This window comes from Euprymna scolopes, chromosome 41, assembly GCF_053919585.1.
Source record: "Euprymna scolopes isolate OS-2025 chromosome 41, ASM5391958v1, whole genome shotgun sequence".
NCBI classification, from domain to species: Eukaryota; Metazoa; Mollusca; class Cephalopoda; order Sepiida; family Sepiolidae; genus Euprymna; species Euprymna scolopes.
Genome location: NC_136522.1, coordinates 17692019 through 17708633, shown reverse-complemented (window position 1 = coordinate 17708633; position 16615 = coordinate 17692019). Strand labels below are relative to the sequence as shown.

At 32.7% G+C, this 16615-nt stretch overlaps 1 protein-coding gene across 1 annotated transcript in view; it reads right to left on the bottom strand.

The window, feature by feature from the left end:
- Positions 1–16615, bottom strand: part of LOC145266366 (dynein axonemal heavy chain 2-like) — a 369464-nt gene that overhangs the window by 235789 nt on the left and 117060 nt on the right. The window contains exons 25-31 of the mRNA XM_080121989.1: positions 14485–14646; positions 12176–12298; positions 9864–10001; positions 7005–7081; positions 3511–3691; positions 2197–2335; positions 1444–1661 (exon numbers count right to left, since the gene is read on the bottom strand). Of these exons, the coding sequence (XP_079978115.1) occupies positions 1444–1661; positions 2197–2335; positions 3511–3691; positions 7005–7081; positions 9864–10001; positions 12176–12298; positions 14485–14646 (1038 nt within the window). The remainder of the gene's footprint in view (positions 1–1443; positions 1662–2196; positions 2336–3510; positions 3692–7004; positions 7082–9863; positions 10002–12175; positions 12299–14484; positions 14647–16615) is intronic.

Sequence of the window (16615 nt, the reverse complement as noted above, 5' to 3'; positions counted from 1 at the left end):
GTCAAGTTTACATTAAATTCATTCCACAAAAACACATTTTCACTTTGGATGTTGGCAACCTTCACATGCTCCCTCTTGTAAGTACCCGATGGCTTTCTAGAAAACAATTCTAACTAGAAAGATCTCAGGGAAACCAGTGCCAACAATAATCATCAAATTCATTTGAAATGAATAAGGTTTAGTAATCATCATCATCATCATCATCATCATCATCATCATCATCATCATCATCATCAGTTTAACGTCTTTTCTTTATTTATTTCTGTCAACTGACCCTCCTACCCCAACTGTTTTACATCTACTAACTGAAGAACTCGCGTTCATTCTTTCAATGTGACCACACTAACGAAGTCTCCTGTTATGCACACATTTTACTGTGTATCATCACACTGTGTGCACATTCCTAGATAGACTTTTTTCCTTGAGCGACAATATCTGTAAAGATAAGAGGTTAGCTGAGATCAACTTGATGATCTCAAGTTGAAGGTTGTTTAGGCAGTAGGAATGTGCCGTAAACAGATATGACGCCACATGGCTCAAAGAGAAAGGGTGATAGAAAAGACAATCCACGAAAAATGTTGACGAAAAAGAAAGGAAAAAGAATGGGCTCTCTTGTAAGTATTCGATGGTTTTCTAGAAGAATTCTAACTCGAGAGATATTGGGGAAATGAATGCCAACAAAAATCATTTTATTTATTTGAAATGAATGATGCTCAGTAATCACATAATCGTCGTCGTCGTCGTCGTCGTCATCATCATCATCACCATCATCATCATCATCATCATCGCCGTCATCATCATCATCATCATAATCATCATAATCATCATCGTCATTATAATCATCTTTATCGTCATCGTCGTCATCGTCATCATCATCATCATTATTGTCATCATCATTATCGTCATCGTCATTATCGTTGGCATCATCATCATCATCATTATCATCGTCATTATCGTCATCATCATTATCATTATCGTCAATCATCGTCATTATCGTCATCGTCATTATCATCATCTTTATCATCATCATCATCTTTATCGTCACCATCATCATTATCGCCGTCATCATCATTATTATCGTCCTCCTCATCATCAGTTTAACGTCTGTTTCATGTTTGCCTTAGTCTTTTCAGTCAACTGACTCTCCTACTTCAACTGTTTTATTACTAATCGAAGGACTTTCATTCATTCTTTCAATGTGACCACACTAACAAAGTCTCCTGTTATGTATGCATCTTACTATGCATCATTCCTAGATAGACTTTTCCTTGGTCGACAGTATATGTAAATATAAAAGGTTAGCTGAGATCAACTTGATGATCTCAAGTTGAAGGTTGCTTAGACAGTAGGAATGCACCATAAATAGACATGATGTCACATGACTCAAAGAGAAAGGGTGACTAAAAATAAAAAGAAAAAAGAATGGTAGAATAGAGTTTGTACCTTACTGATTTTTAATGATTTGATGTTGTCAAAGCATTTCTTGAGATGCGGTTGAACGGCTTCCGGGTTTCTTGTTTGTCCGAGAATCTCGAGCAAGTCGTCATTGGACAGGAAGTAGAATCGTGGGAAGATTTGCCGTTTAGTTTCTAAATACATGTCTAACGATTTTTGAATCTCTTCCAGATTCAAATTCATGCCGTTCAGTTGTTCATACAAACCTAAAAAGAAAAAGAAATGATACACATGTTAGATGCCGTTTTATGGTAATCCGAAAATTTAAAGAAACAACTATTCTATAGCTAAATATTAGAAATTTATAATATAATCAGAATCAGTAATTGTATCGGAATCAGGAATTTTATCGTATTTGGGAATTTAGATCAGAATCGGTAATTGTATCGGAATCGGGAATTTAGATCAGAATCGGTAATTGTATCGGAATCGGGAATTTAGATCAGAATCGGTAATTGTATCGGAATCGGGAATTTAGATCAGAATCGGTAATTGTATCGGAATCGGGAATTTAGATCAGAATCGGTAATTGTATCGATATCGGGAAAATACTGAGATCGTTCCATCACTAATTCTACAGTTTTTTTTATACTAGAAACTTCCTTCTTCAGAGGAAGCCGGCTGAATCCAACCGGGATGTGTGCGGCACCAAACAGAAGGAGGAAACTGAAATAAAGCTTGCCTCCCTTTTGGGAATGAATGGAGGATGGGGTGGGGAAATGAGGGGGGGGAGTAACGTACCTGGGTGAGAAGTGCCGCGTAAGGCGTTCTTGTCTTTGTTCAATCGTATCATAATTGTCTTCCACATGTTATTGACGTTGTCAAAATCTTCAGACTCCTTCGGCAACTGCTTGCGAATGTCTTCCCCAAGAAATATATTCTGTAACAGGAAAGAAGAAAAAAATGAGATCATTTCAAGGAATAAAAATTGAGGTAGAAAAAAAAGTCAAAATGCGAATGACCGTCAAAATCTGAAATGTCAAAAAGATGACGGTCAAAAAATTGAAATGCCAAAAAGATGACGGTCAAAAATCTGAAGTGTCAAAAAGATGATGGTAAAAAATCTGAACTGTCAAAAAATTATGAGGTCAAAAATCTGAAATGTCAAAATGATGCCAGTAAAAAATCTGAACTGTCAAAAAATTATGAGGTCAAAAATCTGAAATGTCAAAATGATGCCAGTAAAAAATCTGAAATGTCAAAAAAAATGACGGTAAAATTTTGAAAGTCAAACTGTAGAAAACCAAATCCCATTCTAACGTTTTGATCAACTTTGTTGGCCGTCTTCGTCAACATGTAAATAATAAAGAAGATATTAGTAATAAAATAAGTTCACGAGAAGGAAAATTGTTTCTGAGCTCAAAATATGAAGAATAAATGTTCTGGTTGTTGAGAACAGGGAAGAGTTCATAACAAGGGAATGTTCTTGAGAGAAAGTCCGCACGTACGTATTTTAGTTTAAAGGCAGGCCAAGTACATACAAGAGAGACAGGTATAAAAAGAGAGAGGAGGGAAGGAAAAAGAAAAAGTGAGGAAAAGAAAGAAAGAGAGATAGAGGAAGAAAGAGAGAAAGAAAGAAAGAAAGAAAGAAAGAAAAAGAAAGAAAAAGGAGAAAGAGGGAAAGGGAAATAAAGAGAGAACGGGGGGGAGAAAGAGTGGGACAAAAGGGATAGTGTGTGAAAAGAGAAAGAGGGAAAGAAAGATGATGAGGGAGAGAGAGAGATAAAGAAAGAGGGGGAAAAGAGAGAGAGAGAAAGAGGGAGAAACATAAAGCTAGGGAGAAAAAGAAAGAGATAAAGAAAGAGATAAAGAAAGAGATAAAGAGAAAGAGAACGATAGAGAGAAAGATCAAAGAGGGAGAAAAAGGGAGAAAGAAAGAGAGAGAGAGAGTATAAAAGAAAAATAGAGAAAGAAAGAGAATAACAGAGGAAGAAAAAGATAGATATATAGACAGAGAGAGAGAGAGAGAGAGAGAGAGAGAGAGAGAGAGAAAAGACAGAGAAAGAGAGAGAGAGAGAGAGAGAGAGAGATGGGAAGGAGGGTAAGTCTGTTTACCTCAAGATACATCCACTGTCGTTGGACGACAAGCATTAGTTCCATCACTTCCAAAATGTGAGACAATGTCCGTTCCCAGTAATCGACTTCGTGTTCGAATGCCTTCACAAAACGGGAAGCTTTCATCGTCGATAGTTGCACCTGGTTGTCGTCCAGACCAGAAAATACATCGTCTGTCCCTCTGGAACAAACGTTAAATAAATTAAGCGTTTAAACCACAAAAAAAATAAATAAATAAATAAAATAATCCAACATTATAATGAAATGTGATTTTAGGAGGGGAGATGGGTAATACTGTGTGCGACAAATTACTGTTTCTGCTGATTCTCCATTCGTATAATATTTAGTCATGTCATTTGAGCAACTTGGAATTCTTATGTCAATAACTGATTTTAATTTAGACGGACTGGCATTATGTTTTATTTTTTTATTATTGTATTTTTCGCTAAAAATCTTTGTAAAACCATTTTTGGCACGTTTGCATTACACTGACGGCACTATTGTTAAGGGGCGATAACTCCAATTTTTTCTAGGTCAAATAACACGGCAAATAAATAACCAACAATTCAAAAATATTTGAAAACCAAAACATTTATTGTATAAAATATATCAAAATATAATTGTAAAAACATTTATTGTATAAAATATATCAAAATATAATTGTAAAAACATTTATTGTATAAAATATATCAAAATATAATTGTAAAAACATTTATTGTATAAAATATATCCAAATATAATTGTAAAAACATTTATTGTATAAAATATATCAAAATATAATTGTAAAAATATTTATCGAAACGTTTGCGTAAGAAAATATAATTTCAATTAAAAGAGTTTTGGAATTAATGCAACATTGGATTTTTTTCCTGAAACATTTTTTTGAATTAAAGCAAAATTGTCACCGTAAGAAAATATAGTTTTAATTTTTTGTGTCGTCTGTTGAACGGTCAACAATACATTATTACAACAAAAAAAATTATTGGAAATCTGGAAAAATCATGAATTGCAACACAAAAATGCTAGCATGAAAAGTAATATGGTTAAGCTTAAATATGGAAAAGTAAAAGACTAGTTGTTAAAACTGGAAAAGAAAAGAACAAGATATTCTAGTAAAAAATATAAATTTATAACTTAAAATATTGCAGCATTAAGAATTGATTATATAATTTTATAAATTGAATTTTTAAAAAAAAGTTTCTTAATACTGCAACATTTTAAGTTACAAATTTATTATATTTTTATTAGAATATCTTGTCCTTTTTTTCCATGTTTAATCTTAACCATATTACTTTGCATGCTCGCATTTTTCTATTGCAATCCATGATTTTTCCAGATTTGCAATAAATTCGCTTGTTCTTTGTTTAATTTCAGTCTTATTTTTTTCCCCTCATATACACATATGTAATAACAATGTACGGCACTCGTCTGCTTTCAATAAAATAACCCTCAATTATCTTTCTTTCATTCTGTCATTCTCTCTGTTTCACGGGTTACTTCTCTTTTCGCGACAACAGTGAATTAGTAGCAATAGTAGACGCTGAAGCGACGTAGTTGCTCTAAAAACCAGTCATAAAAAGCGTCACTCACCCCCTTACATATTCTTACGATTTTGAACACCAGAATATTCATCATAACTTTTGCTTTACTGAACGAAAATTGATTTCTTTTTCATAATATAGCTGAGAAAGTGATCTATAAACTGTAATAATTGTTTGAAATTTGGTCGAAAAAAAAAATGAGTGAGCGGTGAAAGTTTAAAGCAGTTCTAAATTGACTAAAACTGCCACTTAACCATATATTCAAACACGGTAGTGTTTGAATAATAGTTTTAATTTATGAACAATTTGAAGGGAGAGAAGCGCTACCTGCCGACAGGTTAGTGAAACAGATAAAAAAAAAAAATAGCCCCGTCTGTGTAATGCAGAAGTGCCACATTTTTTCCTTGTTTTTCTTTCTTTCTTTTTTCAGGCACTGATTTAAGGGAATTAAACGATTTACTTTGCATTGTTATTTTTTGTAAAAAATTTAAAAGAAAAACACTTATTATAAAAAAACAACGAAAAGTTCACGATTTAAAAAAAATAAATCAAATGTTTTTTTTTTCTTTTTATGTGTGACTCATATTTTTAAAAATATTTCTCTTAAATTTGAAAAAAAAACTTTCCTTTATTTTTTACAAAGATTTTTAGCGAAAAAAAAAACAATAAGCAAATAAAAAAAAACACATTCCAATTAATTTGTCGTACCTTTATTTATCACACGAATAGCAAATCAGCAGAAGCAGTTGTCGTGCCTTGTCGTACATTTGTCGTGTCTTCATTTGTCGGACATATAAAGTAAGACTAGAAAGAAAATCATTCGATGAAGTCATCTTTATAATATGACTTTTTCAAATATTTTTCTAGTGCATGTCGCATTTGTAGCAGGAGGTGCCAATCGTAACAGAGTCGCCTCCCCCTATTTTTTGCCACGTTATCATAAAACGAACTCAACAGCGTGAAATTGACAACGAGACAGGAACGAGATGAGAGAAGCTTTTAAAGATAACCACTTATACTGATTGAGATAAACAAAAATATTGGTGCTTGTCCAGACCCCTCATATTAAAAAAAAACAAAAACAAATTAAAAAATCTGTATGATGTACGTACCCGTGATGGAAAGAATGCACCCTATTTCAAAAGTCGCGTAAATTGATTAAATAGTTTCTTATATATTATATTTATATTTTTATAAAGCAAATCATTTTAAAGCGAATTCGAGGGTTTTTTTTCGAAAGCCCCCCCCCCTCCCATATTACGAATGGCTTTCTAAAATCTCGCAAGTTTGAATTATTTAGAATTATTTTTCTTGTCCCTTCAGCCTGTTTCCGAAATGGCGTCGCAAGACAGTCGCTTCTCAGTGAGTCATAAAATTTGATTTTCTTATTCAAAATAAAACCGCGCACATATAGAAGCAGTACCTGCCTCTGTATTTTTTTTTTGTATTTTTTTTCTCCAATTTTTCAGCGGATTATTATCGAAAGGGCACTAGTCTACCAGATTATCAAAAAATTGTTTTAAAATGTCCATATTTAAATATTTGTAGGGGGGGGGTTCTCAGTTTCTAATCCAACCTCCTAGTAAATCGATCATCCACTTTAGAACCCCCCGACTCGACGTTTTTAAGCTAAATTTCGCGAATTGGTAGCCTTACTGCACTTGTACCTCCTAAACTAAAGTCCTCCTGAGCCATCCAACTAGCTGTTACATCACACCATTTCACTTCAGATGTCTCGATATACTAGAAGATTTTCTACTTTGGTAACTTCTTTCCTCGGGCTGCTTGCCTTTGGAATTCCCTTCCTGCTTGCTATTTTTCTAATAGTACCAACATGCAGAAATTTAAATGCGATGTGAACAAACATATTGCTGGTCAACTCCCCATGCAGGTTGTTCCTTTATAGATACCTGCAAGTCATAAAACGGTTACTGTTAAAAGTGAAGAGCTTACTTGATTTTAAAGAGCGTCTTAAAAGGCGCCATCTCAACTTCGGTAACTTCCCACGTGCGCTTTATTGCTTGCAAACTCTGGAAAAAAAACAAAACAAATGTTTCAGGTTGGGTTTAGTCTGCAACTCAGCCAGAAGTTAAAATAAGAACGCAATACGAGGTGCCTTCAACAAGTTTCCAGACTTTTTTAGCATTATTAATAGTACGCACATTAAACTCTAGTCAGCCACCATTTCCCCCATTGCACCAGGTCCTTAAGATCAGAAGCGAGAGGATCAAAAATATCTTGGTCATTGTCAGCCTTTGAAGTATTGTCATGTATTGTGGTGTCGTCAGCATAAATGTCTACGATTGATCTAAGAATGTTAATTTGAACTTACGAGGTGCCTTCAATAAGTTTCCAGACTTTTTTCATACGGGCACTTTTATTGATAGTACACGCATGAAACCCTAGTCCCCTCAGAAGTAATCTCCTCTGTCTGCAATGCACTTGTTGTACCATTCCAACAACTTCTGGAAGGCCCTATAAAACTCCTCTTGTGTGAGTACATGTCAATGATCCTCAAAACAGCCTCTTTCATCTCCCTAATTGTTTCATAACAACAGCCTTTAAGGTTTTCCTTAAGCTTAGGGAATAACAAAAAATCACAGGGAGCAAGGTCTGGACTATAGGGGGGGTGAGGGTTTGTCTTGATGCCTATCTTGGTCAAATAGTCTGTAACAAGGATGGAGGATTTGCACAAATCTTCCACATCTTCAGTTCCTCATTAATAGTTGTGTGTACAGTTTCTCATTAATAGTTGTGTGTACAGTTCCTCATTAATACTTGTGTGTACAGTTCCTCATTAATAGTTGTGTGTACAGTTCCTCATTAATATTTGTGTGTACAGTTCCTCATTAATAGTTGTGTGTACAGTTCCTCATTAATAGTTGTGTGTACAGTTCCTCATTAATAGTTGTGTGTACAGTTCCTCATTAATAGTTGTGTGTACAGTTCCTCATTAATAGTTGTGTTCACAGTTCCCACACTGACATCACTTATTGCACTACTTATTGCACGACGATCTTTATCCATGAAATTCTTTATTTGGCCAATCAACTCTGGTGTTCTGACTTCCTTACTCCTCCTGCATCTCTCATTATCCCTAACAGACTCCCTGCCTTTCTTGAATGTCTTATGCTACTCAAAAACTGATGCTCGGTTCATGCAAGATGGTCCCAAAGCAGTCTGAATCATTCCATAGGTTTCTATGGTATTTTTCCAAGTTAAAGCAGAATTTTATTGCACATAGGTTTTCTAAAGTGTCCTCACGTCCAGATTGCATTTTTGAAATTCGCCAGCTGTGATAATTAGGCTTTAGTAGGGTGTATTCCAACTCCTACTGTAGCTGTTCATTGAACCTGAAATCATAAAAAATGGTCAGTCATCAGATAAGATGTATAGCAATAACATGCCGAATTTTCAAGAGTCAATTTTAAATGCCTGTACAAAAAAGTCTATTATTATTATTATTATTATTATTAGTAGTAGTAGTAGTAGTAGTAGTAGTAGTAGTAGTAGTATTTTATTATAATATTTTATTTTATTATTCTTTTTTATTATGATTTAGTTATTAGTGGTGATGGAAAAATTAAACGCGAAACTAATTTCTGATCTGAATTTAATTTGATATCTTTCTGACTTAACACTTGAGTAAAATAGCTAATAACTTCTGCGTGCTAATATTTCATGTCTTAAAAATTATACTGTACTGGCAGGACCCGTTAACTGACATTGCTGGTTAAAGTCTCCCCCCCCCCTTGCAAAAAAAAAAGTAAACTACGGTTGTTGGTAACCTGCAGGTACTGTTTGAATCTGAAAAAAAGCAAATAGGGGAATGTGCAAATCTGTATGCAATCATAAAATTAGGGAAAATGATCCATTAGAATAAGAATAGAAAAGATATTTGAGAATTTAGGAACTGTTTAGATTGATAGAAACTCCCCATGTTAAGGAAGGCTTTTGGAATAGACACTAAAAAGTTCCCCTTGTAATAAACACCCCCAACATCCCCATGTAAGAGCATCCTCTTTTGACTTGGGGTGGTAGATAAATCCCTCAAATTTAACCGTGAAAATCGTAAGCAGCATACCCACCTGCAATTGATATGGTTGGTGACAGAATAGTTACCAAACACTATCCCCTTCCCATGTTAAGAATGGTTTTTAAAATAATAGCGTTATCATTTCAGCATGGTGGCAAAAGAGCACAAGTACTCATGTTTTATCTTCATGGCAGGTTTTAATTTGAAGGGGTGGAGGCGATACTGGTAAATATTGATAACGAAATATCCTGGCCAAAACGCTGCTAAAAAAAATCGCTTTATCGAAGCTGTATCGAGGGATTTGTTTTGGAGAAAAAAAAAAACACGAATGGGAATCGAAAATATGTACAAATAAGAATAACGTTGCGTTACGTTATGTATGGGGGGGGGGATTGGGGGAAAGCGATTGAAATACAGCAACGTTATATTACTCGAAAATAAAGCGAGGGCGAAACCGGTCAGCTGACTTCCCCATTTCTTTTTTTCTTTTTTTCTCTTCACCCCGTTAACTTTATTTCAAACGTTTTAATCATGAATTTTCGTCTTCCTTTCATGAGTGCATTATATATATATATATATATATATATATATATATATATATATATATATATATATATATATATATATATATTTGTGTGTATGTATATGTATATATGCATATATATATATATATATATATATATATATATATATATATATATATAAGCTCATTTATTGACACAGTAAACTTTTCAAACAATATCTTTAAAAAAAAAAAAAAAGAAATTGTAACGAACGTGTTCAATTGAAAGTTCCTTTTTGGCGGCCCCAGAAACTGTATTAATAAACTCCGCATGTTGGTCGAATCCATATTCAATGATCTTTTCCAAAGTGAATTCTTCAGACGTGTACTCAAAGCTACGTTGGATCTCCGCCTGCAAAAAAAAAAAAAAAAAAAAGAAAAAAGAAAAAGGAAGAGTAAATAATTATTTTGTCAAATAAATAGATTTGCTACTTTTATTGAATTAAAGTACAGCTACTCCTGTGTTTAGTTATAAATAGAGGAAAACGGAGGACATTTTACTCTCACAATCACATTTACTCTCGCTGACACCCATAACGCACAAAACGGAACCTTTTATTATAATCATGGAAGCGGTTTTCTCTCATTCCAGCAGACATGACCATATTTTTGGAGATGACGATTGATAATTTGTATTATTCAAATAATGTTCTCATCTGCTAACTTCTTTAGGTGTATCTTGTCAAACTGGGGAATCTTTCTGTCAAACTAAAGTATTAAGTAAAAATTCAGTTCAGCCTTCTTGTGAAGTATGTGGTCATTCTTTTGCATGGAAGTCATATTTGTTGAGTCATATGAAAACACATATAGGAGACAAACTTTAATGCCTACTAGACACTATCCTCGAGTGTCTAAGTTCTGTCTGTACATGGCTTTGTCAGAACAACCTGGCATGAGGATACTTCTTCTATAGAAATAAACCCTGACCAAATATTCAAAATCACATAGTATTCGCTTCCCAAATAAGACCTTCTCACTATGGCTAACTCAAATTAGCTTTTACGAGGAATTGTGCACTTTCTCCAAGTGATGTTACCTCAAGTAATAGCACAAAGCTGGATTCTCCACCAGACTAGATTAATTCTTGTTCTGGAATCCAGTAAGACCAAGAAACCAAAATGAAAGATATACTACACCATATGAAAATGGTTAATGTGGGAGAAGAAAATTATGTTCTTAATTTCTTAGAGTTTGAGAGATAAAGAACTTTAATGGAACATTCAAATACCTATGTATTTGGTTGAAGATTGGTAAAATGGAGGTAAAAAATCAAATGTCTCTTGTAAGGCATCCAAAGTAGTAGGAAGTAATCCTTTGCAGAATAGAATTAATCCGTTTCATACTACTCATATAGAGTTCAAGTGTTAGACTCAGGTTGTGGGCCCCTTGACTTCTGAGAACTTCGACTGAAGTAAAATGAAACAAAAAAGGAGACAAACCACATTCTTGTGAAGTATGTGGTTCTTTTTTTGCATAGAAATCAACTTTGCTGCATTATATGAAATAACATATGGGAGATAAACCACATTTTTGTGAAGTATGTGGTTCTTTTTTTGCATAGAAATCAACTTTGCTGCATTATATGAAAAAACATATGGGAGATAAACCACATTTTTGTGAAGTATGTGGTTCTTTTTTTGCATAGAAATCAACTTTACTGCATTATATGAAAAAACATATGGGAGATAAACCACATTTTTGTGAAGTATGTGGTTCTTTTTTTGCATAGAAATCAACTTTGCTGCATTATATGAAAAAACATATGGGAGATAAACCACATTTTTGTGAAGTATGTGGTTCTTTATTTGCTCAGTGTGGGGGTATGCTAAGAATACAATTGTGAATTACTTAGGAATTCGACTCAGTCATATTTTACAAAATGAACGCTTGCTACCTCCGTGAATTAAATAAAGTGTTTCGTTCAAAATTCTGTACCAATTCCCGAGTCCGACAGAAACATTCCAGAGTTCGACAATATACACCTGAAGGTTGGAGGTTATAGCGGCTGAAACGTTGTAAGAATAACACTCAAGACGAGAACAGTAGTCCAAATAATGCAAATAATATAAATTGGTATATTTATTTTATTTATTTTATTTATTTATTTATTTATTTGCGGACTGTTATCCTCATCTTCATAGTTGTTGCTTCACGACATTTTGGCCAACTATTTCTCTGGCTTTCGTCAGGTTGTTAACAGTGATGGGATAGGAATGCTGAGCCTTTCAACTGTAACCTCAGTAATTACTGCCTTCCATAGTTGTTGTCTCACCACAAAGGCCAGAGGAATAGTTTGCTGAAACGTGGTGAAACAACAACTATGAAGATGAGGATTTCAGTCCGCAAATAAATATACAAATTACACATTTCAAAGGATTTCAATAATAAAATTATGCAAATCGACTTTTGTTTGTATATCCCTCGAGAGTTCCACACTTAAGTCAGTTTTGCACCATTCTGAGGAGAATTCTCCAAGATAGAATCCGATTGGATTTAAAATGTTGAAACAAAGCAAGAAACTCTTACCTGGATTTGATCCCAATGTCGTTGACGCATCGCAGGATTCCGTAAGTCTTGGATTAACGGCATCGTCCGCTTAAATGTATCAACTCGGGTTTTGGTTGCTTCCAGCACGGACCAGTGTTTATCCTATAATGGGAAAAAATAGAGAAGAAATTACAATTTTATGACAAAACAACATGTCATCTGCATGCATCAAATGGCATAACTTCCTAAGCGTTGCACTTCTGGTCTCTTTAACATAACAGATGCGACAAAGCCTTCTGGCTAAGAGTAAAGCATAGTATCTGTGCTGATACTACACTTCATCATTTCTGTTCTTGGTCATAAAGTATGCTGAATTAATAATGTTCAGAAATTTATTAAAAACTAACTGGCTTCACTCGCTCGATAATACGTCACAATTAAATTCTCATTCTCTACTTTAAATCAATGAAACGAAACTAATTGATTAAAAATAAGAAGACAAAACTACTGTTATTGCTGCCTCAAACTTATTCATTCAATCACAGACACACAAATATATGGTGAGTCACGGGAAACGGATGTTTTTAGAAGGCTCCTTGCTCTCTTTGAGTAACGGATAGGGATTGAGGGTGGTAGTCTTTAAACCTGCTTAAGATGCCATTTAGTTTGTTGTTATGTGTTTAAACATTTTCAAAACATCCGTTTCCCGTGACTCACTCTGTACATACTGCAAAAGAAATGTTAAAATTTTCGAACATTAAAAAAATATTTTAAAAACTAAATAAAATATTTATTCAACTTTTAAAGAAATAAATAAAATATTTATTCAACTTTTAAAAAACTAAATTAAATCTTTATTCAACTTTTAAAAAACTAAATAAAATATTAATTAAACTTTTAAAAAAATAAATAAAATATTTATTCAACTTAAAAAAAATAACTAAAATATTTATTCAACTTTAAAAAAAATAAATAAAATATTAATTAAACTTTTCAAAACTAAATAAAATATTAATTCAACTTTTCAAAACTAAATAAAATATTAATTCAACTTTTCAAAACTAAATAAAATATTAATTCAACTTTTAAAAAAATAAATAAAATCTTTATTCAACTTTAAAAAAAATAAATAAAATATTAATTCAACTTTTAAAAAAATAAATAAAATATTAATTCAACTTTTAAAAAACTAAATAAAATATCAATTCAACTTTTAAAAAACTAAATAAAATATCAATTCAACTTTTAAAAATTAAATAAAATATTAATTCAACTTTTAAAAACTAAATAAAATATTAATTCAACTTTTAAAAAATGAAGAAAATATTAATTCAACTTTTAAAAAATAAATAAAATATTAATTCAACTTTTAAAAAATAAATAAAATATTAATTCAACTTTAAAAAAAATAAATAAAATCTTTATTCAACTTTAAAAAAAATAAATAAAATATTAATTCAACTTTTAAAAAAATAAATAAAATATTAATTCAACTTTTAAAAAACTAAATAAAATATCAATTCAACTTTTAAAAAACTAAATAAAATATCAATTCAACTTTTAAAAATTAAATAAAATATTAATTCAACTTTTAAAAACTAAATAAAATATTAATTCAACTTTTAAAAAATGAAGAAAATATTAATTCAACTTTTAAAAAATAAATAAAATATTAATTCATTTCAAAATGCTATTGTTATTTCAGACTTTAAATCCTCTCTCTTTCTCTCTATCTCTAATATGAGATAGTTAGCTAGAAAAATGAATAAAAGTTTTGTTAAAAGTGATTCAAAATTAGCAAAGATAAATAAACGTTAGAAAATAACTAAAAGTTAGTTAAAAACGTAATCTCAAAATAAAAAGTAAATAAAAGTTAGTTCAAATTTAAAAAAGGTAGCGCAAATGAAAAGAAAATTAGCTCAATATAAAAGAAGTTAGCTCAAAATTAAAAAAAGATTTCAAAATAATAAAAACAAAATTCAAAATGATAAAAAAGTTAGTTCAAAATAATAAAAAAATAACTCAAAATAATTAAAAGTTAGCTCAAAATTATAAAAAGTTAGATGAAAATAATTAAAAGTTAGCTGAAAATAATTCAAAGTTAGCTCCAAATAATACAGAGTTAGCTCCAAATAATACAAAGTTAGCTCAAAATAATTAAAAGTTAGCTCAAAATAATTAAGTTAGCTCAAAATAATACAAATGTTAGCTCAAAATAATTTAAAAGTTAGCTCAAAATAATAAAAAAAAAAAAATAAGCTCAAAATAATACAAAGTTAGCTCAAAATAATTCAGTTAGCTCAAAATAATACAAATCTGATTAATTTTTATGATTTGTCTTTCCTCACCTTGAGGTCACGACTTAATTTGTTTAGCTTTCTGGAAATATTTAGAGAATGCGTTTCCATTTCTTCCGTTTGAATATCGAGGAATCGACAGCCTTTCCACTGATTCCAACTGGTGTCCCAATCCCGACTCATTACCCAAATCATCTCAATCAATTCAACATCCTACAAACGAAAAACACAAAAAATGATGTTTTTCATAAAATATAAAAAAGAAGAAAAGTGTTCCTGTTAAAAAAAAAAATGTCTTCATAAAAATCAACGAGAAATTTCTTATAGATTTTCGGATTCAAACAAAACCAAAATTTCTAAATGTTCATTCTAACACGACATTCACAAATTACAGTTAAAGAGAAAAAATAAAAATAAATAAAAAGGGATTAACTACTTTACTAAAGAGAAGAATAAAGGTGATTTATTTAAATATTCAAAATAAGTATTGCCACCCTTACTTATTTCTTAGGATGTGTGACACTATGGTGTCATGAATGCATGCAGTGAGGTGCATATTGCAGTGAGGGGGTGTTTGACCGGACAGGATGGGGTGGAGAAGTGCAGAGAAATGCAAAAACTTGGCTAGCAAAATAGGACCAACCGTCGAGCTGTCATTATGGGCTTGTTACAGACAAACCAGATGGTATATTGTCTCAAAAATAAGGACAAAATTGGAATTATTTCCGAGATGTCAAAGGAGATATTTGTATGAGAAGGGGCATTTGCTGACACACAGTGCTGGGTAAAGAAACCCATGAAGCTGCCAAAAGATATCAATGTGAGCAACCATCCTCCTTCCCGAGAGAGAGAGAGAGAGAGAGAGAGAGAGAGAGAGAGATAGAAGGGTATTGAGTGGTTGAGACAAGGGGAGGCTTTGAGAGTAAAAGAGAAAGGATGTTTTTAACTACTCTCCAAGGGAGAGGTGAGGAAAAAGGGTTGGATTCAGAAAGAAGAATTTTAAAAGATTTAGAGTCGTAGCCAGCAAACTGAATGACTGGGCTGGCCAAGCGCTCCTGACTTGGGGGCCCTCAGGGCCTGATGTTATAATATTAACTAGCTTGTGTTAATGGGAAATCTGTGACTTTACTGGCCTGGTCTTACATCGTTTCAATGCTATAGTCAGTCACCTCAGTTTAGACAGTGGCTGTTATGAAGTAATGAAATTTATTTATTTGTGGTGAGGACTCTTCATTTTGCAGCAAGCTACAAGGACCAGTGGAGGGATTAATGAACCCGGAGACTACACAGATTAGGAGACGATTCGGTCGAGAGGCGAAGCGCCCTACCATGGAAACACAATGTGTGAAGACAATCAATAGGCCAACTTGTGACAGGACAACGTACGATCGAAAGAGCACTTGTCATATCGGGTGCAGTTCGACGAGGTTAGAGACACCCGGTATGGCTGGTGCTGTACGGGCCCGTTATAGGAAGTCTAATAAGCAATGTAATTCTTAATGTTATAAGTGGTGGCCATTGTTCTATGCGCAAGTGCATATTTTTGCTTACTACCCGGAAAATGCTTATTTGCAGAAAACTTAGATGCGATATTCGTTTTCAACATACCTGAAAACCTCCAGAAAACAAGTTTTTTTAAGATAGGTTTTGTGTTGGTCAACCAGACTACAATAACACCAGCCCTAAAAAAAAAAATAACATACTCTCCAAAAAGGGTGGCCATAAGTTGGTGCTCATTTTACGTTAAATTAATATAGAAAAGTGATCCCCCATTTTTTTGAAACAATAATATACACCCTTAAGAGCAAATGTCTCCTAACCCACTACATAATTCAGGTCATTAACTTTCCAACGAGCCTTCATTTGTTAAATTCTGATCAATAGTCGCCGAGATTTTGAACTTATAAAACTTAGAAGCCTAGCGGTGAGCATTTAAAAAGAAAAAACGGTTAAGTGCATCACCGCTTGGCTTCTAAGTTTCAAAATTCCCAGATCTTAATTTAAATCCAAACTAAAATCCAACAACTATATTTTACTTTGGCCTTTAATTAAATGGAACTTCTACCTTGACTATTTGGATTTAAATTTATGCAAAGAAACATACTACTGCTGGTCTCATACAACCACAAATGAAACGGATTAATTCTATTCTGCAAAGGATTACTGCCTACGACTTTGGATG